General features: G+C 37.0%; 5 protein-coding genes and 1 long non-coding RNA gene across 6 annotated transcripts; 4 read left to right on the forward strand and 2 right to left on the reverse strand.

Annotated features, from left to right (window-relative positions):
• Positions 1-2,721: 2,721 nt before the first annotated feature.
• LOC147859905 (xyloglucan endotransglucosylase protein 7-like) lies at positions 2,722-4,370 on the reverse strand. The gene is made up of 4 exons (XM_087324954.1): positions 4,060-4,370; positions 3,814-3,914; positions 3,495-3,688; positions 2,722-3,371 (listed from the first exon to the last, which is right to left on the reverse strand). Exons 1-4 carry the CDS (start codon positions 4,337-4,339, stop codon positions 2,741-2,743), a joined length of 1,206 nt encoding a protein of 401 aa, XP_087181080.1. The 5' UTR covers positions 4,340-4,370; the 3' UTR covers positions 2,722-2,740.
• Positions 4,371-7,716: 3,346 nt separating this feature from the next.
• LOC147859906 (signaling peptide TAXIMIN 1-like) lies at positions 7,717-9,031 on the forward strand. The gene is made up of 2 exons (XM_087324184.1): positions 7,717-7,881; positions 8,682-9,031. Exons 1-2 carry the CDS (start codon positions 7,757-7,759, stop codon positions 8,803-8,805), a joined length of 249 nt encoding a protein of 82 aa, XP_087180310.1. The 5' UTR covers positions 7,717-7,756; the 3' UTR covers positions 8,806-9,031.
• Positions 9,032-9,186: 155 nt separating this feature from the next.
• LOC147859907 (uncharacterized) lies at positions 9,187-10,214 on the forward strand. The gene is made up of 2 exons (XR_015530254.1): positions 9,187-9,474; positions 10,120-10,214. It is a non-coding gene; the product is annotated as an uncharacterized LOC147859907 (long non-coding RNA).
• Positions 10,215-12,920: 2,706 nt separating this feature from the next.
• On the forward strand, positions 12,921-18,839 carry LOC147859908 (uncharacterized). The gene is made up of 2 exons (XM_087324675.1): positions 12,921-13,368; positions 18,228-18,839. The coding sequence occupies exons 1-2, from the start codon at positions 12,964-12,966 to the stop codon at positions 18,558-18,560; spliced, it is 738 nt and encodes a 245-aa protein (XP_087180801.1). The 5' UTR covers positions 12,921-12,963; the 3' UTR covers positions 18,561-18,839.
• Positions 18,840-20,791: 1,952 nt separating this feature from the next.
• On the forward strand, positions 20,792-23,613 carry LOC147859909 (integrator complex subunit-like protein). Its single transcript, XM_087324674.1, has 7 exons — positions 20,792-20,951; positions 21,323-21,520; positions 21,954-22,068; positions 22,632-22,705; positions 22,828-22,908; positions 22,982-23,064; positions 23,153-23,613. The coding sequence occupies exons 1-7, from the start codon at positions 20,797-20,799 to the stop codon at positions 23,317-23,319; spliced, it is 873 nt and encodes a 290-aa protein (XP_087180800.1). The 5' UTR covers positions 20,792-20,796; the 3' UTR covers positions 23,320-23,613.
• A 1,012-nt stretch (positions 23,614-24,625) lies between these two features.
• LOC147859910 (pentatricopeptide repeat-containing protein At1g03540-like) lies at positions 24,626-27,466 on the reverse strand. The gene has a single exon (XM_087324588.1). It carries the CDS (start codon positions 27,464-27,466, stop codon positions 24,626-24,628), a length of 2,841 nt encoding a protein of 946 aa, XP_087180714.1.
• Positions 27,467-27,740: the final 274 nt, after the last annotated feature.

The raw sequence follows: 27,740 nt of genomic DNA on the forward strand, positions 1-27,740 counted from the left end.
GAGTAGATAAGTACGTAGGGTTTGCCAAAGTAAACTAGTCACTCCATCAATACACTTGAAGGTGTGTGACATACACTTTCACTCGTCTGCCAACAATAGGGCTAATTTTCACCCAAACCACTTTGGCAATGAACCTTCGAAGAAATACCCATCTTTATAATTAAATAAGTAGGACAACTATTTTACGTGACAGTTAGACAATCATTCTTTCTTCATCAAGAATCAAGATGAGAGAGATTGGTTAACATAGTAAAGTATTTTGTTTGACCTCCTAAAGCTCCCTATTTCAAGCTCGTGGTGAATTTCACCCGCAAATACCATGAAGCAATGCTTCCTTTCAAAGAGATTGGACACAATTCCAAGAATTTGGAATTAAAAATAACTACTATAAAGATTAATCGTGATTGTTATTTTCTATTTGATTTTAGATACCTACAATGGTGACATGAATTATGTAATTGATTATTGAACGTGGATGACAAAGATGAATTGATTATATAAATTACACATATATAAAGTGATCATTCACATGGCACTATTAGAGTTGATCAAATACTTCTAGATAAAAAAAGGTGTGTTCACATGTGATGTTATATTTAGAGTATACATATCTCACGGTAAAAATTAAACGCCACTTTAAAGGAATAAAACCATTTGTTTGTGATCTAGATGAGTTCAAACTTCAAACTATAAATTATGAAGAGGTTTTATATGAAGAAGCCATCATCAAACCAATTTTACGGAAAAAAAAGAATGTTAAATTACATGAACTCAATATCTTATCAAAGAATCTAGTTATATACTATATAAAAGAGAGAAATACAAATTATCTCCTTTTCAATCAAATCTCCAATATATTAGACTTTTGCCTTAACTTATGCTAGATTATTTCTAGTTAACCTACTTCAACGTTGTTAAATGCCTACGAGTGTGAGCACAAAAAAGCTAGGTTGGTGTCTCAAGAGCAAGTAGGTGTAAAACAATGACTCCTAGGATGTGGCATGGATATCCTTCTCCTCGTCTCAAGGAAGAAGCACAAGATCCATCTCCTACAACGTTCATGCAGTACCTTCCCTAGATCTATGAATTATCTCATGAGCTTTCTTCACACTTTGGCGAATAATGTAATGCCTTGTTCTTATCGTGTCATGATATGGAAATCCTGACACATTGGGCTTCCTATGCTACAATTTTCAGGATCCATTGATGAGTTGGGCTAAGTTGTGATCCCCTTTTTGCAAAATAAAAATATACCTCCTTTCCATATTGTGCTTCATTTATACATTGTGCTTCATTTCTACATAACTTTATCATTGTCATCGTTTTCAAATGAAGAGCAAGGGCACATTTTATACCCGATCGTAAAGTAAAGGGTGTTTGAAGCTGAAATTTGTCATTAATATATATATATTACATATTCTTGCATGTGCTACATTTTCACATTACACTCTAAAAACGTGTGGGACTTACATGATCATTTCTTCCTTGCTCATTGATGCCTATGGTGAATTCAAGACAAATAACCAAAAGAGGCATGGTGGGTTAGTTAAGTGTCATATATATAATAATATATCTAAACTAGATTATGGGAGAGCAAGTTTTGCACCATAGAAGTCAAGTCTGTTATTGTAAAATATGTAGAGGTTTTTGTCTTTTTCCTATTAGTCGAACATTAATTTCTTATGATATCCATAGAATTTACATGGAGTAGCTTTGTTGTAGAATTTCATGCACCACAAAATATGGCCAATGCATGATGGAGCTATAGCATGCAAAATATGGCAAATATTTTGCTTTTCATTTTAATGCAACGTACCCTGAACATTACTTGTTGTAAATTTCATTTTAATGATTAGGCCATATTCATTTCCATATGTTGATCATCCCCCCCGAATGGTACATGCTTGTAATTATGGGCAAGGAAAATGTTATCATTTTCACGACCTCATGTTGTGGTAAAAGTGTCAATCCTAATTTTATTAAACGAATATTGTAGTTACAATATGCCAAATGTGCACACTCTATATTGCATGATCTCAAACTAATACTCAAGTTGTCTTTTATAATGCAAAGGTACCATTATGAGTCATTGTGTTTTGGGAAACATATCAATCTAAATATTATAAAGTTATGTTTCTACTAGAGCAAGTTGTTGATGTACACTATCACAAACTAAATTATGCTGAAGTTGAGCCATTTTTTGGGAGCAAACATTTAAAGGAAGATATCTATTGTGGGGTGTCTCTTATCTTTTTCTACGACACAATGTTAATTGTATTCCTAAATATCTATAATTATATGGAGCATCTACTTGTTCGATGTCATACAAAACTAATTGGAGGCATTGTAACATTAGAGCAAACTTTACTTATGTCAATGATCATTTTCTTTAAATAAGTGATATTAATGAAACATCCTCATATTTGCTCCACATGGTTACAAGATCAATACATTTGGTGACATAAATCCTAGTAACAATGGCTTTGGAATACATTACTTGTAATAATAATTTATGGATGAAAATGTGGAGTCACCATATGAGAAGGATAAATTACACATGGGATTGCAAAATTGTGGTACTATGTGAATAATTGAATAAATGTTGAAAAACAAATAATATAACAATCAACCTAACAGGCAAGTAACATGGTGACATGGATACTTGTAGTTTACTTGAAGAAAGGTCATTCAATGAGTTTGTAGTTGTCGCACATGGGACAAAAAAATTGTGGTATGTGAGTTAATTGAATAAATATTGAAAAACAAATAATATCACGATCGACCTAAGGGGAGAGTAACATGGTGACATGGATACTTGTAGTTTACTTGAAGAAAGGTCATTTAATGAGTTTGTAGTTGTTGGTGGTAGATTGCTAAAATTTGGAGGCATTGTTCCAATTGTATTGGGAGAGCCATCGGAGGATGAGGGGCTGCTAGAGGGACTAGAAGTAGGAGCAAGAGGTGATTCTGGCAAAGTTGCAGTTGTAGTTATATAAAAACACTCAGTTGGCGTCACATTGTACCTTGTTTTATCCCAACAATAATCGTATATCATCCAATTCTCTCTAACCCATTTCAATTGAGAGATTTGGTTTGCATTTAAGGCCATGTAAGAACCTTGATTCCACCACCTTGTCGATGCACATGTTGAGGTAGCACCACCACTACATGCATCAAACGAGAAGTCGGTGTACGAAGCTGTGAAAGGTGCATACATCCAATTGATCTTTACTCTGCCTCCCTCTGTAGCCCAACTATCACCATTCCATATAGTACCATACAAACTCATTGGTCGACTTCTCATGTAAGGCACCCCGGTCGTGGCTTCTATGTTTGGAAACACCCTGATGGGAACTTCATCAATGAGAAACCTGGGCACACATTGAGATGATCAACACCTTAGTGGGGTGCAATTAGGGATGCATCATTTTATAGAATACAATTAGTACTCAAAGAAGAGAAATGTAAGTTTTCAATTATATGAGACAACTCACACAATGTGGTATTGGTTCCAAAGGAAAGAGTAGTCATGGAAGTCCGATGTGGGGTCAAACCAAAGGAAGATGCGTTGCTCATGGCCACCAATGCCATTCACAAAGTGATTTGTTTGCATGATGATTGGCTCCCCCGTCACATTACCCAAAAACTCAAAATCCAATTCGTCATGATCCAGCCCTAATGATGAAAACTGCACTTTATTTTCAATTTATTATTTCTCATGGCATCACAAAGTCCCTTGCTCATCCGTATAAGTCAAATATTATACATCACATATCGCATATCATAGTAATTAGGTCTTAGAAAACTACTCACGTAAAAAGTCGTCACTACCCCTGCGGAATTGCCTGCTTGTAGCTTAATTTTCATGTTGAACATCCCGAACAAGTACTCATCATAGGATTTGAACCCAGAACCTAAGTGAGATGAAAGCACGCACATGCACATAAATAACTAGCCCATTGATTATGATTGTACATCAAATTAGGGAATAATTAATATTGTGGTCTAAGTGATTAGGAATATCAAATCTAAATGAGTCACAAATAATAAGTTTTCTACCTGCTGACTCATCGAGTGAGAGCAAAATCTCTTGTCCATTATTCCGGAATTGGGCTTCCACTACTCCATCTGTTGAGCTTTGCAATTCAAAGTGAGGCATAAGGTCTACTAGTTCAACAATTGTGGTGTTGATCCCATCCGTTGCCACCATCGTGCCTTGCATTATGACATTAGACACTCCTACAAAGACCATGAGGAGTAACATTGAGTTATACAACAGATTGCTCTTAATAATAAGCATGAAGTCAAACAACATTTCATGCACATAATCGGTAATCATAACACTCTTAAGTAATTAGTATAGTCATTGTGTGCAGGGTCTCATATATATCACAAGGAACTTTCCCATATATTATTATGAAAATGCTTTAAAAGGTGTTGTCCAAGTTGTACATATTTAATCATTTCATTACCACATGATCATCATGCATGGTTAGTTGGACACTTTAGAATACTCTTCTAGTTCTTTTTGCAAATCCCTATGAATATGAATGCCTTGGACTTTGTTCCAAAACAACTCATCTTAATGTAATGGTCTCACTCTCGGCATTCCTAATTCAAAGTTGTGTGTGTATGTGTGTATTAGAAACTTTCATCAAACTGATGATCATGTTCATTTTAATCGATTGTTAAGCATCAACTTAAAGTGTACCTCCCTAGCCTAATTTAAGGAATCTTGCACCAAAGCTATTCTCACCATGTTTTGCATGTAATCATTTTAACAAACATAATAAGGATTATGTCCCTTCAAGATGTAAACTTTTTAGGTTGGGGCTACCTCTTGAGCATTAACAAGCAAGGATTAAGACAAGCTCATTTCTCATTATTTTGTTCATATTATAATGGTAGTTCATAATGTGGTGCATTTTAGTTGAAAGTTACAAACTAATGTTGTTTCCCTACGATTGAGCCACCTCGACACTTGTTGCTCTCCCTTCTATGGTCTTCACTTATACTCAAGTTATAGGAAACGACATATTCATGTTTTTTTATCAATAAAGCTTTGTCTTTTGTAAGGCAATGATATCATTTTCAACCCTTAGAGTTGGTTCTTAGAAGTGGATTCATAAAGTCAATTCTTTTAGAAGTAATTGGTAGTGTTAGCATGATCTTGCCCTAAAACATGGCTTTGGAAAAGTGTAATTTCTTGTGGAGTGCATTTACAAACAAAGGCTATATTTGTGAAATTTATTTGTTCGTAGACATTTGCCTTCTATCCATGTCAATTTCAATTGCATTTAGGTGAACAACAATTCTCTTTAAATAAAACATTCTAAATTTGTGTGCGATACTAATCATCTTTCTAGAAATCAACAAATTTGATTTCATATACAATAATCAAAATGGGAGTGACATTTTTACCGTTTCATTTTGAAATAAATGGATGATGCTAACGATAGATATAGCCCATCAATTACAAGAAAGATAAATTGTTCTTTCATGAAAAATCCAAGACAATGTAGAAGCTCATGTAGATCGTGAATTTGCTCATGAGGTATTAACAAACCATTAGAGCAGCAATGGGGGTATACACCCACATATCCCCATATGTAGCCAAGGATATGTATAATGAAAGACACATAACACTTGTAGTCGTAGAGTAACCACAAAGCATTTCTAGTTTCGTAGGAATTTAATTAATCTCTCTTTTCTATTTCTATGTTTTTATGAGCATTTCCTTTTAAGGGGCATGTGGCATGCTAGTGTTCATTTGGTGTATATAGTGGACAATAGGCCAAAATGAATTTTGTGAAGCTATTATTTAGGAGCAATTTAGTATTATGGAAATATGCCAATGTCAACGTTGTAAAGCCATTTTTAGGAGTAAACTATTAGTATGTACGATTCCAAATGAAACCGTGATTTATTTTCATAATAAAAAGCAACATCAAACCCGTTGTTCAGTACATAGTTCAAACCACAACCTTAATGGTTAAAGAGACACGGTTACCACTGCATAACTTTGTTCATATATTTTAGGTTCTATTGCGGATAATAAATTAATATCTTGGATCTATAGACAAGTGTCACAACGTCTAAAGTCTTGCCAGCAATATATAAGTGCAATACTTTCATGTTGTTCCACTACCCATATAGTGTAGTGTAGTTAGCGGGTGACCATACTCCATTGTCACACGCATTGTAAGTATCGTTTTTCACACACATTTATTAATATAATTGTGTGTTTTCACAGAGAGAGAGAGAGAGAGAGAGATCGTATTTAAGGAGGAAAACATTGAAATGTGGAAGCATGTATATGAGGCCTAGGTTGAAACGCAAGTGTCTGTACAACTGGATCAATTTATTATTGCAAATACGTAATATCGTGGATTTAAAATTCTAGAAATATAACTTGGTAGGTATATCGATCAAACTTACAACAACAACAATCAAATTCTCCTTTTGATAGGTATATTGATTCCCCACCTTCCTACAAAATTGTTTTTTTTTTCCAAAAAACCACTACTTCGCATTAGTTAGCAAATAGAATACAACAAAGTTTATCCAAATCCACAATGGGATCAACATATACAACTTGGAGAAACAACTCCAAAACTATCAACCAAAAACAACAAAAAAACTCAATCGATCCTTAACTCAAGCAAAATTGAATTAAACCCTATTTTACCCCGACTCTACAACTCCCTGACGCACGTTTGTGTCAGCTATACATACATAATTCCTACAATATTGTTTTCACATTATCCCAACAATAGACTTAACCATTTTCGATCTCTCTCTCTCTCTCTCTCTCTCTCTTATCTCTGTGCCCTTGTAAACTTTGCCTCTTGACACTTCAAATGGTTAATGTGTGTGTAAGTTTCTCATCTGAGTTCATGCACTTTCATTTATATTGATTTATCAACATATACACTTAGCATATGATTTTACTAGCTCAATTGTACAATCACATGAGAGAGGAAGAAAAGTACATGAGAGAGGAAGAAAAGTACGGAGGGGAGATTTGACCAAAAGAGGACAAAACAAGTTTGATCATTCTCCTACCTTCCTTATATCACATGCTTGGTGTGTTTGAAGGAATACTTGAACCATTCAAGATGGCCCACACTTTGGAGAGTCCTGAAAGTGCAGGAACTCACGAGGGAGTAGCCGAAAAAGGAAAAACCAAAGGAGAAGCAACTTGCCCACACACATGTAATAATATATATATATCTATATCATGCATTTAAGGAAAGGGGGGCATGATGGATATGGATTTCAAGTAGAGGGAGGAATTAGATCGACTCAAAGATGCATAGTGAATATTGAAGGTGTTTCTAGCGGGAGGAGCTTGGCCGTGGGTTTCACGTGGAGGGAGGGAGGTGAATCGGGCCGACTCAAAGATGCATAGTGCATATTGAAGGTATTTCCAGCGGGGGTGGCATACCAAAAGGAAAATCCTCAAAAAGAAAAGTGCAGCCACCGAGGCCTATGCATTGGGCGAGGGCTCGAAGAGTGGTGTGGTCATGACTCACGACACTTCACATATGTATGTACGTACGTATATAATGTATGTATATAATGTATGTATGTATGTATGTATGTATGTAATGCATAGTACGCAATGTACTCGAATGAATAGGCAAACATTCTTTTTCCATACGAATGCAACAGAATGCGTATGTTATCAGAACATTCTTATGTTTTTTAATACAAAGAGAGAAAAGAGAAGAGAGAAAGAGAAGAAGCTGAATGAATGGCCTGCTGCTGCTGCTGCGAGTGCGAGTGCGAGTGCAGGCCTTTGGGCTTCCTGCTCGGCCTCCCCTTCGCCCTCCTTGCCACTCTCCTCTCCCTCCTCGGCGCCATCGTCTGGGTGGTCGGGTGGGTATATCTCTAGGGCTTCTCAGAATCCCTTACTTTTTTCGTTCTTTCATTCATTCGTTTGATTTTTTTTGCTAAGTTTTCCCTCTGCATGAGAGTCTGGTTCTCTCTTGCAAAATCATCTTCCCCTGTCTTTCTAATAGCTTCTTTTGAACTCCCATTTGTGATTGATTGATTTCACACAAAAATGTGCCCTGCCCTGATTCCCCTGACATCCCTGCTCTGTGGATCTGGTCTAGTTTCTAGACACAAATTTGGTTACCCTAACCTAATTATGTGTATGTTAGTTAGGCAAAGGTCTTATGTGTCCCCCCCCCCCCCCCCCCAAAAAAAAAAAAAAAAAAAACAAGACCACACGCAAGGAGAGAATTGTGAATTGGTTGTAGATGATATCAAATATCTGAGGTTCTTCATCTGTTTTTCAACGTGGTTAAATTTTGTTATGATTTTATGGTCTATCATACACAATGTTACATCAATTGTCATGGCTATTGTCTACTCAGCTAGATGATATCAAGTTTAACACACATATGCCAATGCCACACATACCACATACGCGTATGCATACGACCACTTCCACATACACATACACATACAATCTCTTCCATATACACACATACATCTAGCTATATGTCCAGTGCCTCCCTTACAGAATTATCTTAATTTTAGGTCCTAATGAAAAGTGATTGAACAAAGACAGCGAGAGTGTGTCTTCTTGTGCTGTAAAATCATGCCACAATATGCCACTATTTGTTAAATGACCATTTCCTTAATATGTTGTTTTTCCTTTCATTTTTCAGGATAATCTTGACTTGCCTATGCCCCTGTTGCATCTGTGTGGCGGTCATTATCAACGTAGCTCTAGCACTCATCCGAGCACCTCTTCATGTCATGGAATGGTTTACGTCACAAATTCCATGCTAGTAAAACCATCATAACCCCAAGTGTTTGAGCAATGATATGTTTCTCGTCATTTAATGATTGTTGTGCGGTGTCCTTTATATGAGCCAACATCTGTTGGCTTCATCCATTAGGTTCCTCTCTATTTGTATGTCATGAAAAAACTCATGCTGTGAAGCCATACATACAATTCATACAATATGCAAGCAACTTTGGACTCTTTATTTTATAGTGAATTGTCTTGGATAAAGTTGTGCAGGTATTTGTGTATATTTCTGAATTTTAAAAGAAAATGATTTATTCTACACACAGGTTATCTTCCACAGGGAGTTTTATTTTTACCCATTGTCTTCAAAGATATGGATTACACCACCCACATTGTGCACAAGTAGCAATGGTCATATGCAAAGATGTCTCTGCATTACCACCCATTCTAAAACTTATTTTCCAGGAATTTTGTTCCTACCGTCAGTGAAGAAAACCAAGAGATTATCAGCTTTCAGTTTATGGTTTTTGTATGCACTTTCGTGTATATGACCTCTATGCACGAATGAGGTGAAAAAACCGGGGTCAAGGCATGAGCTTCGTAACCAAAAGTTTAAAGTTTAGCCCCTTGTGCATTGTCTTGCGGAACAATCCAACAAACTATCCGAGGCTTGTTTGAAGGACATATCCGTTTACCCTGCATACCATGTTCACCACTATTTGACCTGAATGAGGAACTAATCTAGTTCTGCCCAGTGTGAGTGAATATGACCAACTTTCTATAAGAATCAAGTCCACGAAAAAGTGGAGATGTAGGCAAGGGTCTCTACACATTATGCCCACATATTCTCATGATACCATGAAACAGAACTACGAGGGATCACCATGAAACTTAAGTCAAGGAAAGCTCCCAACTATAATGACGGACCAATGAATCCCACATGTTGGGGCCAACATTGAAGGAGAGGATATAACAACTGTAAAAATTATGCATCCCACACCACTTGCCTCACCCCTATGGAGGGACCTCATGCTATCATAGACTCTCCAATGCTCAATTACACTCTATCTAGTGGTGTTGATCCTATCAAAATCGAGGCTTAAGCGTCCTTTTTATGTGTAGGATGATTCATTAAGTTGTTTTGGCCTCGTTGAGAACAAAGGTGGTTTTGAACATCTCACCAAACAATTTTTCTTGGTAGAAATGGATGCTATATGGACTTCGACATTGGAGTTGAGTATGGTTTCTACTCCAAGCGCAATTTGCTTCCTTCACCAATGCTTGTTAAAAGTTTGGATGAGATTTCAACTACAAGAAACCCATGTAAGAAAACTAGAGCTCAATAGAACCAGTGGAAAATATTGGGCATTTGCAAAACGGGAGCTTGAATGTTGTAACAATGTAGACCATCGATTAATATATACAAGCTTCGATTTATGGCCTATATGCATTATGGCTTCTTCCTTATAATTGCATTATGTTGTAACTTCATTCCAATATCTGCCAAGTCATTTTAAAATATTATACGTACTGAATGCGTCTTTTTCAAACATAACATAATTTTTGGAAATCTGTTTGTGTGAAGCAGGACATATTATATCTTGCCCCCCACTCATGAGAAACAAATATTTAATTTTTAGAAAAACTAATGCCTTCATTGGCAAGGCATTTCTTGTCATAACCTTGGATGAGTAGAGGTGGTTAGAGAGTCGAGACCTTTGAGTAATTGCTAATTGAAGATGGTCTAAATATTGAAAATAAATGTAGATCAAGAGCTATGGTTTATCCTCTCTTGAATTATTATTTTTTCAGCTTGGCTTAACACAAACCCATAGTTTCCCCCCCTATTCTAGCATCTCAAAGCATCCTCTATTTTACTACTCTTGAATCAATGCACGCTCATTGGGGCAACCACAACTTATTGCCAGTACATATCTCCTCCGTTCTCATGTATGAGTATCAACCATGAGTCACTCACTTGGTACAAACACAAAAACAATATTGTAAAGGGAAAATTTATCAATCAAAATATGGTCAAAGTTAGAGAAATAACAAATGTGTCCTTGTTTATTTTTCAAGACTTATGCTTGGTCAATCTTGACAATGTTCCTTGATCATATGGATTTAAGTTTAAACTAATTGTTACATATCATGAAATGTTTAGAGTGTCTATTAGCACACTTTACTTAAAGAATCATATTTAATGACAAACTTTTAGTTTAATCCATCAAACAATATTGATAACCAAATCATCTAAGGTTCGTAATTTATAATTGATTGAAGTCATTTCTAATTTCCCGAATAATTACAAGCCCAATATCTACTACAAGCATAATCATTTAAGTGAGCTTCAAATTAGTAAAGTATCTAAGAAATGATATCCCACCAAAAAAGAAAAGAAAAGTATGAGGTGATTTAAAAGCCAGATATGTTATTCTTGTATCAAACTTTTGAATTTTAAATGTTTATATGTGCCTTGTCCCACATTCATAATATTTGTATAATTAGCATTGGTATGTCACACACACAATTATACACATTGTAAGCTACAAATTACAATGTTTTCTAGAGAACGGTTGGGTTTACTAAGGAAATTAATTAGCACATGCTTCTTGTAAGAGAAATGATAAACTATTGTTTTCCAATTCACTAGAAATTCAGAATAAAAACTAAACTAGACATTAAGAGCTCATCATTAACAGAAAGGACAAGTAGCGATATGTAAAACTCTATTTACAAGAGTGGTCAAAATCTCAATATGTCATCAACTTTTACACCGTCTCTCATTTGTTTAAGAGAAAAAGGCTTTACGACAATTATTCATTCACCATTTTGGCTTACTTTGTGTCTCAAGATTTTGCTTTGTGGGTCCTGTTTAGTAACTACTCCCTTTTCCTGTGGCTCATTTAATGTCACAAGATTCCACTTTGTTGATCTTATTTAGTAACCACACCACTCACTTTTCATCCATTAACCCCTTATGGCCCATTTTTTTCCAGAAGTTTCAACTTTGGCAGTCCTATCTAGTAACCACACTCCCCTTTTTGTCCATTGACCTTTAATATATGGCTTAGTTCTTATAACAAATTTCTATTTCCTGGATTGAACCTTGTAACCGCTCCCTTTTCATCCATTAACTTATCATGTTGAAAAGAATATACTGACTTAATTAACATGATACTTATTAATCATTGCCCCCAATACATCACATTGATTTTGCAAAGTACTTCCACATACTATGTATCTTATGCACAAAACCAATTTCTTTCTCTAATTAGTACTTGATCTTGCTCTTCGCAAAGTAGAATTGACAAGAATAGGTTATCTCACAATTGTGGATATGGTTCAATGCCTACAATTCGGTTCTTATAGATGACCTCCATACCATATCTCATCATGAGCCATTGTCTATCTTTCCTCAGCAATGACACCCAAATATGAAGCTCCCCAAGAAATATGTGTACTACATAAAATAAAGATACTGCCTCTATCTTGAGCTCTTGAAGACATTGTAAACTCTCTCGACTCTCATACCCCTTAGACTTCCACCATGTCTAACTACAAAATATTATACCATGCTCCTTATGTGGACTCTCTCTAAGTGCAAATGATTATGCTCTATCCTAGCATGTCTTCAACGCATATTTCCTTTCTCTTTATTGTTTCCCGTTTCTCTCATTGTACAAGGAACTAAGTTAGGTCCTCATGCGATGATGTGTGGTGATCAAATCCTTACCGTTTGTTAGTTTGTATGCCTTCTCTTGAATGCTGAGACACATAATTGGCATGTCCTCTATTTGCTTTTAGTGTTCTTCTCATGAGTACAATCATTAACTTCCATGTAGTTGTTTATTTATTTAGCCACATGCAAGTGTGCCTTCTTTTGCCCCTCGGAGGTTAACCCGTTAGTGCCCAGTTAATCCTTCGTGCAACACTTGTCGCATATATAACTTTCAGGGGCTGGAGAAATTGTGAGCAACGGAAAAATATGTTTTCCGGCCACCCATGCATAGCAATCGGCAAATGGTTTCGCGGTTCGGTTCGGTTCAAACCGAACCGTTGTCGATTGCTGGCCATGCATAATACCGTGGACTGATGGTGTTGTGTTTAAATAAGAAGGGTATTTATTTATTTAGGACTGTGTGTGTGTGTGTGTGTGTCTCTCTCTCTCTCTCTCTCTTTGTGTCTCTGGTCTAATGGTGACCTGCTCATCAATCATGGAGAAGAAGAGGGCTAGAGAATCTTCTGGAATCCCAGAGAATGGAGCGAAGAAGCTCCGAAAGCTCGAAGAAGATGGTCGTCGTGAAGGAGGGTCGGAATTAGTTGCTCTTAATGGCTGCGAGATTAGTCCCGAATGTTCTGCAGATGAGAGTCGGGAGCTCCAAGAAGGACAAGAAGGAGAAGGAGAAGGAGATGAAGAAGAAGAAGAAGAAGAAGAAGAAGATGATGAAGAAGAAGAAGAAGATAAATCTATAACGTCAAGAGCCTGCAGCAATAAAGAAGGGGAAGTTTCAGGAAAATCCCCTCCTGATTTGAAGCTTGGCCCTATGCGCTTCGAGTCCTCCCTACACATGTTTAACTTCTTCTATGACTTGCTTCAGGTATGGCCGATTGGCCTAAATCTCAACAAGGTAGCTAATAAACTCATCCCCTCTCTTTCTCTCTCTCTCAAAGTTTCATTTATTCTGCACTTTCTTTATCTTGTGATAAAATATCTTATTTTACCATCATTAGGGTAAAAGTAACAATTTAAGAACACTTGGTAGGAGATGCCGTTTATGTTTTTTAATTTTCTTTCTGCAGAAAGTGAAGTAAGCATGTAAGCATGACTGAAGTGCATGCTCTAGAGAGCATTCTCTTTCTAAAGGAAAATTTACTACTCTAAAAACACACGTCAGAGAACATCAGAGCATGTAAGCATGACTGAAGTGCATGTTCTAGAGAGCATTCTCTTTCTAAAGGAAAATTTACTACTCTAAAAACACACGTCAGAGAACATCAGACCAGAAGGTATGCATAGCTAGACAGCTTCGCATGTTGAACCTTGTTGAGCATTGTGAGTGCATGTAATAGTTGTACCTTTACTCCCTCATTTTTCTTAGTGCATACGTAGGCTAAGTTCCAATGGCTATCTGGTCAAGAAGAGGAGCTTGTGTGGTGAAAAATGATCAAATTTTGCAACAAAAGTGGGGCCTATAGGGTTTCAAAGGGGTTGAGAGTGTACAAGTTTTGAAATAAGTGGATACGTTAAAAAAATCACACCTTTAGATTTGGACGTCAGTAGATCCCATTAAAAACAGAAACTTTGTTAAAAATTATATGAACCGTGGAAACTATTGGCGAAAAACTCTCTGGTAATAAAGAACTGACAAATCGGCGAGCCTTATATGGGAATACTTCTCTTTATAAAAAGAAAGTGCTGAAGTATTGAATTTTGTGAAATATCTTCAGCAATACATAAGGTATGTTATCGACAGATCCTCTACATGACTATAATTGTCGAACCAAGTTGTATGAGTCACTCCTAGAGCAGAAGCGCAATGGATCAGTGGAGGAGCACTGCGTGTGAACGAGAGGCAAGACAAGTTTCTGAAGTAGACCATCTACCTTAGATGATGTCCTCATAATTCAAGACATCATTGAATGTTGCAAAACAAGTGGAAAACATATCAGATTCTACTTGGTCGACTTTTGCAAAGATTTAACACAGTATCACAGGGAAGACTCATGGAGCTGTAACAAACCCTTTATGAAAAGGGGATTTGGGGAGGAATTCAGAATAAGTGGAGGCTTTCACATGAGATTAATAAACAATGGTGCTCAAATTTTTGGATGTAGCATCACATTACAGAAACCTCATGGAGCTGTAACAAACAATTTATGAAAAGGGGATTCGGGGAGGAATTCAGAATACGTGGAGGCTTTCACATGAGATTAATAAACAATGATGCTCAAATTTTCGGATGTAGCATCACATAACAGAAACCTATGTATGCAATACGCTGAACATGCAGCGTGCCCCGGTAAACAGAATGGAAACAGATCACAGTGAAAGAGACTGTGGAAAGGGGTTACCAGGTGGCAGAGGCTGATTGAGGATGACAATTGAAGATAGTTGGAAAAAGAGAGATGCTTTTTTAGGATTTTTGGAAAGAAAATGCACTCATATTCAGCTCCAAGAATGAGGACAAATCTTTGAGGATAGTTGGAAAAAGAGAGATGCGTTTTTAGGATTTTTGGAAAGAAAATGCATTCATATTCAGCTCCAAGAACCGAGGACAAATCTTTGATTTATGGTGCACAAATTTTGTTAGCTATATTGGTCACACCTGCAATAGTTTATGGCGCCCAAATATGGGAACCTGTTTTGATTCAGCAGCAGATATGGAGATGAGGTGGATCTGAGAAAGGTGATAGTGCATTAGAAATACATATCACATGTGTTGATGATATTCCTTGTGTTTTGGAATGAAGTCTGAAACCATATGCAATGATTTGAGCAAAGCGAGCTGCACCAACACTAATTGAGTCCTTGTTTGTGACAATTTGTTTGATTCATTTGATGTGGAATTTGCCACATGATAGGTATAGCAGAATTGCATTTCGATTTGTCTTGGCAGCTGGCAGCTCAAGGGATGCAAGGAGTTAGTACTAGTAAGGTTCAGTTTACATGAGCTTGGCTGCTAGCACTATCATTATTCCAGTATAACATGATATCCCCCTCTTACTCGCTTCCCATCATCAACGGAACAAAGTGATTAGCCAGGACAGCTACAGAACTTTGGGAATAACCAGCAAAGCCTATAGGAACATTTCCTGAATTGACGACTGATAGATTTCTAGTTTGTGCAAGTTACAGGATTAATTCACTGATTACTTTCAAATTTCCAAGACTTGCAGATACCACTCCTAGTATTCTCAAATTCCTGTAAAACAGCCATTGGGAATAAAAAAACAAGCTCAAGGTGTGGTGTTTGAGAGAGCCACATAGATAGATGATTATGTAGTTCATCATACAGGCGATTTTGGCCTCTTTTAAAGATGTCAATGTAAACTTTTTTGCTTTCTCTTCAAGATGAGAGAGATTGGTTGGCATTGTATTAATTTTCGCATACCTGGATGAAGGTTCTCCATGTCAACTTCTACATGAATTTTTTGTGCAAGTCTATGAAACAATGCTTTCTTTGAAGAGCTTTGACTCAATTCTGTGCTTTATTTTTCATTAGCTTGTTCTGTCTGTCTGTCTGTCTCTTGTCAATGTATTTGGTATCCTGTGTTGAGTGTAGTGAGAACATGGCGTTTTAGAATGATTAAGTCTTTGATTTCTTGTTACTCCTGTCCTTATATGAAGTTCTAAATGTGTGATTAATGTCATGTGTGGACTCTCCAACTAGGATTTCCTTGAAGATCATGTGACACAATGATCTTGCCAGGAGTATAAGGCTAGTAGGGCATGCAGATTGTCTGGCATTCATAAACAAGAGACTTAAGAGTCCCAATTCTTCCATTGCAACACATACCATCTTCTTTATGAAATCTGAGAGTTTTTTAACCTGTCCATAAAAGTTGATGTAATATGAGCCACATCTCTATGGAGGTTTTTTTGAGCGAGATTGAACATCCCGACTTCATGGAAGACTATCAGCTGCTATCGTTCTATATGAAGTTCCAGCTGGAGTTCACACTGGTTATCTTTCCACTGTTTGTGGTGGGTGGAGAGGAGGGATTCTATCAGAGGCTTCTGACCCTCAGATTTAAAAAGCCTAGGGCTATTTGATAAGAGTTGTGGCATTTGTGAAGATACATTCACCATTCTATGAAAGGCCTTCTGAAATCAATGTCATGTAGATTTTGGAGTGAAAAGTTCCATTCTTGTCTGTCGTAGGCTTTGTGAACGTCGATCTCAAAGTGGAGGATCTTGTTTACGGTTCTTTTAGCGAAGCTTGACTTCTTCCAAAGAGCTTTGCTAGCATCGAATGTATCTCTAATCGAGTCCTATAAACCCTTTTTCTGCATGTACTAGAGTAGCTACAATAAGTTTCCCATTCCCCTTGGGCATTGCAACTTGAGGAACACAACAACAATGATGCAACAAATTTTGCATAGTCTCATGTGCGCTGTATATTGTTAAAATTGTAATATTACAGTAAATGTTGATTAAAGTTCATATTAATTCCCTTTTTTAGGAAATTACTGTTTTGTGGAGACTTCTAGAATGCTTCTTCTGCAGTGACCAATTCTCTCTTTCTCATCCATATCCATTCTCTCTTTAAGTGCCTAGAATTGAAACCAAGTTGTAGGCGGATTGTGACTTGCCATAGCAAGTTTGGGCTTTATGGGCCAGAAAGACGGGACCATAACCAGTGCAATTATTGTGGTAGTTGTGATGCTGATAAAATTAAAGCCCATTTTACTCTTAAGCTAGGGTCTGGAATGGGCCATGCCCCAAACCATCCCTGCTGATATTGTGGATAACTGGAGTGGAACACCAAAGCAGAAGATGTACAGCAACTATAAATTTTAATGTACAAATATGTTCTGTATGCATTCTACATGTTCACAACAACAATATTTCTAACATATGGGACTCCTGTTCACGAGCTAGCTTGCCAAATTTTCATGGTAGAAGTGTGATATCCCTGGAGAAGTTCTTGTAAGAAGTGATGGGAATTGTAGAAATCTGTAATTTGTGATTTCCTCAGAATCCTTCATTATGAATGAGTTTGGAAACTTGGCTTTCCCAAATGGCTGCCAAGGAGGAACGTGTAGGTGCAGAGAGTGTAAGATTTTGAAGAGTTAGCAAAAAACTCATCCAGTCCCTAAAATTTGTCTTTTGGGAGTGGCAAGAATGATATTTATGTTTTAATACCTCAACATCAGGGAGGGTAGATCTCAAATTATTCAATTGAGGTTGGTGACTTTTCAGCGGATGTGGATATTTTTCCCAAGACTCTTTTCAAGCTTTTTTGAATCTCAATTATTTGTCTTTGGCTATGGTGCCTTCTTCTAGACTGAGAGAATGGATGAGATCAACAGATTTTTTTTTCTATTGATACATTGAACGGCATCCATCAGTGCATCAAGTGGTCAGAAACAAGCTGTACTTACTGAGATCGACTTCTGTTGTATGCTAATTAATTTGTTAACATCTTTTAGCTTGCTCTCACATTCGGTCATGTATATAATTTCTAAACTCAGATAAATATAATGGGGTATTCTCTTTGCCCTCTATGATATTAGGAAGAGGCCTTTAGCAATGTGATATATACTGGATTTTAGTACTTTGTGACACATCAATTGTTAGTGATGTGGAACATCTGCCCCCTGTTTCTTTAACTTCTCCTCTGTCAGGAAAATGTTCCAAGCACAGCAAAAGAAATATCCATCATAAATAACTTATTTATTTGTACAAAAATATTAATTGTTGAATTTATCCAAAATTTTCCTGAGTGTCTGGCAGTTTGAACATTCAATGCTGGAAGATCTGATTAACAAAGGTCATAGAGAAGCAGAAAAGAAAATTGGTGCAGGAATAAAGGCATTTCAAGTGCAGATGAACTCGCTTTTCTATAGTCGGTGCTATTACATTATTAGAACGGATGGATCAATCACAGATTTTAGCTATAGGAAATGTGTGGATAATATTTCAGCATTGCCAGAAGAATTTCGAGCACGATCAGGTGACCTCAACTTACGTAACCTTAAACAACAGAATGTATGGCATGACAATAAAGGAAGAGGAAGCAAATTTGGTGGTGGGCAAAGAGGGGGCCATAGAACCAGCATGTTTTGAATTTTGTATATAATATCTTTGTATACTGGCAATGTGTGCTGGAATACCGAGTACAGGTTGCAATGTTATTGTACCATTTACTATATTCATTTCAGTTAATTGTACTGAATGCAGACATTTTGAATACATAAACATATATATACACATACATTAAAGAGGTATGTAGATGCATACATACATTGATAGGGAGGCGCAAGACTGGGTGGTACACAAAGGAGAAGCCCATTCACTTTTTGAACTCAAGTTTATAGAGTATTATTATTAGAAATTGTTTTTTTTAATATCTTTACTTAAATTTATCAGATCATATCATGTATGATTTTTCTCTTTGACTATGCCAATTATGTCCTGCCACAATTCTCAATTCATCTTGTTGATATAAGAATATGTGAACATTGTAATTATATGTAATTATTTGAGATTTCCTTGTCTTCCTTCATAATGCTATTAAGATATATGGTGGTCAATGGGCAAGGTCAATATTTGATTGCTTTGTCTCAATGTAGTAATGAGATTAGGCATTGATGGAATTGTTACATGATGGTGTGAGTAAATGTTACATAATCTATTTTAGCAAGATTAAGTTGTTTGCTTTTGTGTTTAAGACAGGTAACAATTCCAACATGGATAATATATTAAACTTAGTGATAGTGATTTTAGTGAAGGTAATGATAGAACAAATATCGTAAGGAGTGCGCAAAGAATGGACACATACCTACATCTATTTAGAGAATTTGTTATTGAACAAGGGCTCATTGCTCTTAAAAAATAAGCTCCATGTTCACATGGTGAAAACCAAAGTTGTGAAGTAGAAAAGGTAAAGGCTTGATTGGTTGTGTGCAACTTTGAATCTTGCTTTATTTGTCAACAAGGTCATAGGAAAAATGCCAAAAAAGAGAAAATACATTACCATCTAGCTTGCATCGTGCTCCATGGGAATACTTAATAGGTGTAAATATGTACACCAATGATGAGTTCCTCATATTTCAACAATTCATTAACAAACTAATCTCTCATTGGATGAAATAGAGGATGCCTCTCAAATAGGTGGGTTGCACCAAAAGCCCGAATCTCTCACCCTCTTCTTTTTGAAAGATGAGAGTGCATGACTACCTTACACGTAATGGTCACCTTGATTTTGTACGTCAACTTTGAACCAAAACCTCTAAACTATTACGTGCAACCCACCTTTAGAGGTTTTGGAAGAAAAACTTGATGCTACTTCTTGGTTTCGTGCCATTGTAATCATTTGAAGTGTCACAACCACTTTTTGTAGGGTTATCCCCTACATAGACGTAAACCTACTCTTCAGTCTTTGTGGCCTTGTTGTCAAGACCTCTAGTTTAATAGACATGTTTTGTCTTTGCAACTTGACCCAATAAAAAAAACATTGTAGTCCTTTATCAAACGTGATAGAACAAATACCATCTACCATTTGTATCTCGAATTCATCATAAGTAAAATTAGTATTCAGTTAATGTTTTGTTTGATTTATGACCATAATTCTGTTAAGATAAACCATCTTTCTTGTGAGTTCTAACTCTAATTAACTCCACAACTTTGGCAGAGGATGAAAAATATATGCCTAATGTTAGAAATATAAGGTGTGTTGGCAATGCCAATTATATAATCTCTCTTGATGGCGATGATTTGTAAGGGGAAACCTAGGTGAGCAAAATGCTTCAAGCTCTTTATGGTCTTTTTATTGTGTTTGGGAATACCCTTTTATGACAAAATCCTCTTTCCAGTCTAGTTTTTTGGGCACCAAGATTACCATTTATGAAAACCAGTTACCTATGGGTCCTACTTCGACTCAAACTGAACCAAACCATTAAGCCACGGTTTAATTGTTTATCATTTGCATTTAATTTGGTTTGGTGTTCAAATATCATTAAACAACTTGGTTTGGTTTAGTACTAGTGATAGCCAAAATTTGCCAAAAGAATTCGGCGAATTATGGTTGAAAGAGGCCAAAATCTATAGTTATTGTTGGTCTATCTCGTACACAAAGAGGTGATTGCTTGATATGGTTAGTTGTTGATCTTTTAACAAAGTTAGCCGAACTCATTCCATCTAACAACTTATCATTTGGCTTACCAATTTGTTCATGAATTGTTTTGATTTTCAGGGGTTATGAATTAATAGTCAATATTAAATTTTCAAAATTTACAAGTGATTTTTGGGCTCAGGATGTATGTATGTATGTATGTACGTATGTATGTGTATGTGTATGTGTATGTGTATGTATTGGTCTGCTGTATGCAACAGAGGAGTCTCTGTCTCCTCCCTGAATCCCTTCACTGTTTCCAGGATGCCGTCTGACAAGCAGAAGCGTTTTCGGAAGAGAGTATCAGACGAGAATGGAGTCTCTGAAGACGAAGACGAGAGGAGGTACGTACACCGCTTCCTGTTTTCAAACATCAGGCTAGTTTTATGCTGAAAATCTTAGAATATGTTATTTGGCTCTACACCGCTTCCATGCCATCTAACATCTACTAACATATTCTAAAGCTATATTTGCCTTAGAACCACAGTAAAATACTAAGAATCATGAACCAGCTGCATAGATCCTGGAGATTAGCTGAAGGCAAAGGCCAAAGAGACTCAAATCCTTTTCTTGAACAAACATTGAACTAATTTAGGAGTTCTTCATTTCTTGAATTTTTAAGAATTATCTGCACAACTTGATATCTAGTTGCTTATAAATTTGGTAAATATTCTGGAATTTCAAGTTTTCTTCATTTCTTTGATATTATGGTCAGGCTTACATTAGAGGAAGTCAAGTTTCTACAAAAGCAACGAGAGCGAAGATTTGGAGTTCCAAGCGGACAATTGATTCCGCCAGTGGGTGGACTAATCAAACCACAAGACAAGGTTGATGGTGAAGGCAAGAAGGAAGAGCTTGTTTTGCAAGACACATTTGCACAAGAAACGGCAGTTACTATTGAAGATCCGAATATGTATAATTTCATACTATTCATATCTATAATTTGTATATTTTATGTGTGCCTGAAGCATGAGTTTGAGGCCTGAAGTATGTTGGAATGCCTGTTGGTAGAGACATCACAAGTTGTATGACAAGCTAGTTACTTGTATCTATGTGCATAGTATAGGCACACTTGTTCAGGGGGATTAGGAAAGGGTCTAGAGCATAGGATATGCATATGCCGAGTGGCAGCAAGCTTCACCGGTGGACAAGGTGCAGGTCATTGGTTGGGGGAATAAACATTGGGTTGTGATCAAGTTGTTAACGTTGGTATTAGAGCCGTGTGATTCTGCTAGAATGCTGATTTCAGGGCCAATGATCAGATCAACATCTGGATGCTTATAACATGTTTTAACTATGAGGTGTTTCTAATATATATTGAGATCTGATTGTTGTAACCTGGACAGGTTAACTTATGTTGAGCAAGAACTAGCCAAGAGGCAAGGCAAGGATTTGGGAATCAAAACAGAAGAAATTAAACCCATTGAAGATGATTTATATGTTATTCCTGAGCATCTCAAGGTAAGGATGTTTTTTTTGTAGGAGAAAAATAATAGAATGTGACCATTGTGAAACCTAAACAAATACATGGAATATTATTTCTGAGAAAGGGCTTCAATATTATTTCTGGTACCTTCAATCATGTGGCTACAATATTGTCAACGAAACCACTGCAGTATTGTATTAGAGGAACTCAAATACAATATTGCAGTGGTTTAGAATACATCACATGTGTGATTTCAAATTATACGTGGATAATAGGGACAGCTTAAGTAATAATGGATGCTGAATGGTGCATTTATATTCTCAAATTGATATGCTCTGCAAATGTCCTCACGTGTGTGATTTCAAATTATACGTGGATAATAGGGACAGCTTATTTAATAATGCTGCAAAAGTCTGGTAAAACATTTTGTAGGTTCTCATATCTCTGGAGCAGCCCAGGAAAGTTGTTCTTGATATGTGCGAGTATGCATTATGTATTCTTTTAGTTCAACTGTCCATCTTCCCCTTTCAATATGTTATCCATGTGAGCATGAATGAAGAGGGGCTGTCCATTTGAAAATAACTTCAAAATTTATCAGGTTCGCAGAAGAAATTCTGAAGAAAGCTCGACCCAATGGACCACTGGCATTGCAGAAGTTCAACTCCCAATAGAGTAAGAGATCCGATTCTAATTGAATAATTCATCTGGTTTAGGTTATTTCTCTGTAGGATTATAGGCTTGCACATCTCTGGGTGCAATTAGATAAGAATGAATAAGTTGTATCTCGTATGTAGATTCAAATTGAAAAATATTGAGGAAACTGAAGCTGCAAAAAAGCAATTGCAAGACAAGAGGCCTTTTGTAGGCAGAGGAAGGTAATGGAACTTCATTTCTTCCAAACTTCTGAAGGAAACTTTTCATTACACATTCTCATTATCTTTTTAACAGGGCTGCCCAGTCGGGTATACCAGCAAGTTATAGTGCTGATTATTTCCAACGGGGTCAAGAATATGCAGAAAAACTAAGAAGAGGCAAGTTTGAGATGGAAATGATACTTTTATAATCACAGACATTCTATTTCTAGGCAATGTTAAGAAGGTCATCCTTTGAATATTTCAGATCATCCTCAATTGTACAAGGAGAGAGGAGATACACAAGATAGTGAACGACACAAAGGAGAGAACTCTACAGAAGGTAATAGTGGAAACAGACGACAAGCTGCAACTGATGAAATCATGCTGGAACGTTTCCGGAAGAGAGAAAGGAGCCGATTGATGAGGCGTTGAGAAGTTTGATATGGAGAATAGATGCACAAAACTTCCTTGTATCTGCCTGGGTCATCATCTATTTAATGCGAGTTGTGAGTTAGAGCACATTATTGGAAGCAGTATGGCAAAGCCTAGCTTCCAAAATAGATATGAAAGCTGGAGGAGTCTTTCATGCAAATCAAGCGTGACAGGAGATGTAAAGATCAATTTCTCATGTGTTATGAGTTTCCATGTATGATGTAACTTGAATTCTCTGCATGATCTCTTGAAACAGACCTGTTTTGCATATAATTTACAATTCTTTCCCCTCTTGATTATTTTGCCATTCCAAGTTTGTTCAAAATTTATACTATAAATATTGGTCTTGCTCTTGATTCCATAGGCCAATGAACATTTTCATGAAACTGATTTCTAAAATAAAATACCGCTGCCCATTTATACAACATAAGATAGTATGTCTTGTATATTGGCTGGAACAGTGTCTTCAGGTTAACTTTGGTTTTGAGGATTATCATTAAACTAAAAACAGCATAAAGTTAAAGGGTTGCATGACTTTAATTTATTATTTTCATATACTTTGTCATATTTTGATATACATATTCTCCTTTCTTATTGACTGTATTCTAGATTACTGAGCCTCGTCATCATAATATGTGAGAGGTTCTGCGCATTCCAACAGTGGAATGGATTTATTTGGAGAACTAACGTTTTTCTTCCAACATGGTCTCCAATAAGATGTTACTGCATCTCTTCCTTGGCATTAATGAACTCTGCTTTGATTCCATGGATTTGCATTTGGACCAGTTCTAGCTTGTCATAATAGGTCAAGATCTGCCCATTCCAACAGTGGTGTACATTTACTGGGAGAACTAACGATTCTCGTCCAACATGGTCTCCAATAAGATGTTACTCCATCTCTTCCTTGGCATTAATGAACTCTGCTTTGATTCCATGGATTTGCATTTGGACCATTTCCAGCTTGTCATAATAGGTGAAGCTCTGCCCATTCCAACAGTGGAGCACATTTACTGGGAGAACTAACTTTTTTCTTCCAACATGGTCTCCGATAAGATGTTACTCCATCTCTTCCTTGGCATTAATGAACTCTGCTTTGATTCCATGGATTTGCATTTGGACCAGTTCTAGCTTGCTACCACAAAAGCCTTGCATTGATCAAGAAGATGCTTCCTGTGGAAAGAGTAATTCACCAAGTCACCAAAACAGGCAGGATCACTTGTCCTTAGAATCGCTTTACTAAATCCATATATTAGAGTACCCTTATCTTCCCAATATGATAAATAGCCTAATCTTGGCTTGTGTACATTTATGTATGTAAGAGACGTTCATGCCCATTCCTTTCTTCTGTTATAGATATTAAATTAAGTTCATCATCTGCCCTTCCCAAGATTGCATACATATTTGATAGCATCACATAAGGTGAATCAGTATCTCCATTTGATTCAAAACAGAACTTCGAAATATGTTCTCCATATTCCAAATTTCCATGCATAATGCATGCACTAAACATGGATCGACATGCAAGAGTAACCCTCTGAAAGGGCATAGAGCTTATCAAAACTTTTGCCTCATTTAGCTGGCCCGCACGTCCTAAAAGGTCAACCATGCATACATAATGTTCTGATTCAGGAAGAAAGTCGTATTTATTTCTCATGTAATGAAAGAAGTACCAGCCATCGTCAACCATGCCAGCATGATCAAATGCAACTAGCATGGAGATGAAAGTGATGCAACTCGGTTTAGCCATATTCATCTCAAATTGTTTGAAAAGTCTTTTAATTTCGTTTTCATTTCCATTATGTGCATATACACTAAGCATGGCATTCCACATGCCAATATCACAACAAGTGAGAGTTGAAAATACCTTGGAAGCATCCTCTATGGTCCCACCTTTTCCATATACGTCCATAATGCCAGTTCCTATCAATGTATCTTGTTCCAATTTCATCTCAACCACAGCAGCATGAATGATGAAGCCAACTTCTACTGCTGTTAGACATGCACAAGCATTAAGGATGCAAACAAAGGTAATAGTGTCAGGATTGATGCCATTGCACAACATATCAGAGAATTGATTCAGAGCCTCCTCGTGAAGTTGATTCTCAGTGAGGGCAACAACCATGGAAGTACAAGATATAGCATCTTTACGAGGAATATTTTCAAAAATTTTCTTTGCATCAGACAGGGAGCCACATTTCCCATACATATTGATTAGGGCACTAGCCACCATTATGTCATGTATTCTCCCCCTCTTAGCAATGGCACCATGGATTTGCTGCCCATCTTCAAGGGAAATCAAACCATTGCATGCGTCCAGGGCACATAGAAATGAAATGTTACTTAATTTTATGCCCATGTATTCCATCTTATAAAAACGATTTAAAGCATCCCTAAAGTCTCCAGTTTGCACCAATGTTGTCATCATTGCATTCCAGCACACAACATCATAAGAAGGTGTCATTTCAAAAACCTTTCTTGCATCTTGCGCTCTTCCATTCTTGCCATACATATTGATTAAGGCACTAACAATGACAAGTTGGCCATCATCACCACTTTCCAGTATGGCACCATGAAGCAAATTTCCTTGCTCAAATGCCATCAGTTTTGTACATGCATTGATAATACATGCATAACTGGAATCATTTGGTTTGAGGTCTCTTTGCACAAGTTGAAGAAAGAAACACAGTATCTCTTTGTGGTATCCATGGTCAGAGAGTGCTCCAAGCATTATATTCCAAGAAAGATCATCATGAGCACTTAGTCTGTCAAAGATTCTCCATGCATCATGGATATATCCACATTTGATGTACATACTAAGAAGAGCATTTCCTAGCATGCCATCCTCTGCATGGTCACTATCAACAACAGCAGCATGCACCAGCAAGCCATCTTTTGCATCTTTCAAGCCTGCACATGCATCTACTATACAGACAAAGGTTATATTATCCGGTATAATGCATTCATTTTGCATACGGAAAAAGCAAAGAAGTGCGTCTCTGAAATATCCATGTCGTGAGAATGCAGCAATCATGGCAGTCCAGGAGATGTTGTCATGGAAAGACAATCTGCTGAAAACCCTCATTGCATGTGAAACACTCCCACACCGTGTGTACATATTTATTAACGGAGTGTTCAAAACCTTGTGATGTTCACATCCTGCTCCTAAAATGGTTGTATGGATTACCTGCCCCTCTTTTAGCGTACTTGTGTTGGTACAAGCATGCAAAACGTATACATATGTCATGCTGTTTGGCTCAATGCCTTCACAGTGCATTTGACGGATTAGTAATAGGGCTTCTGTTTCATGACCATTTTGCACAAGAACTGCAATCATTGTGTTCCAACATATGGCATCTTTAAATTGAAGACCCTCAAACACTTTTTTTGCATCAGAGATATAACCGCACTTCCCATATAAGCCTATGAGAGCAGTTTCTACTACCATGTATAGAATATCACCACTATTGACTATGGCAGAGTGTATTATCCTTCCATCGTCAAGAGTGCCTGCAATAGTACATGCATTGAGGGCACAAGCATAGTTACATATGTCCGGAATGATCATGCCCTCATTGTGCATTTGATAAAAAAGTTCAAGTGCTTCCTTTCCTTTCTTCTGCTCAGTATATGCGCTCATCATGCATGTCCATACCACTACATCTTTAGCTGGCATTAAATCAAACACAGATCTCGCACCCATTAAATTCCCATTTGCTCTATAATCTTTGAACAGTTTGGACCACGATGCCTGGTTAGGTTGTTGAATCTTGTTGAAAGCTAGTTGAGCACTGCAACCATACATTTGAGTCTTACCATTATTAGCAGCATCTGATCTGTCATGATTAATTGATGTATTAATCAAGTCCACATGCACTTTAGTTCTCTGAAGAAGTGTTTTCAATGGCTTTAACAAATAAGTTCCTGGTTTCTTGGGAGATAAAGAATCAACTGATATTACAGGGTTCTCTGGCACAGTAAAGAAGCTTTGGCAGTAATCCTGTCCGGAAACTGTTGAGGAAGCATTGGCAGTTAGACAAACATGGGAGAGATTGGACAAGAGAGGCCTTCCATATCTGATACTCTCAGCATCAGCAATGCAACAATGATGACGTCTTCCATGACTGATACGCAGAGTTGATATGATCATCGCCCATTACCTGTTGCTGCATAAATATTCATGTTCTAAACAGCCCTACCCATTACCTGCTGCTGCTCCTCGTAGATGGATGGATTATTTGGACATACAAAACCTTCCTTGTCCTAAGCTCTTACAAGATCCTCTGGTCCGTAACTATCGACAATCTCATTTGATAGCGATGAAGGAGCAACCAGACAATCCTAATTCCCGATCCCATACAGTCTTCCATGAGTTACATACCTAGCAATCTAGATAGAACACATGATTTGACTGCAGATCCAGA

The sequence above is a fragment of the Azolla caroliniana genome, unplaced genomic scaffold (genome assembly GCF_043228905.1).
Source record: "Azolla caroliniana isolate FFs.n. ecotype wild unplaced genomic scaffold, voAzoCaro1.0.p SCAF_9, whole genome shotgun sequence".
Lineage (NCBI taxonomy): Eukaryota > Viridiplantae > Streptophyta > Polypodiopsida > Salviniales > Salviniaceae > Azolla > Azolla caroliniana.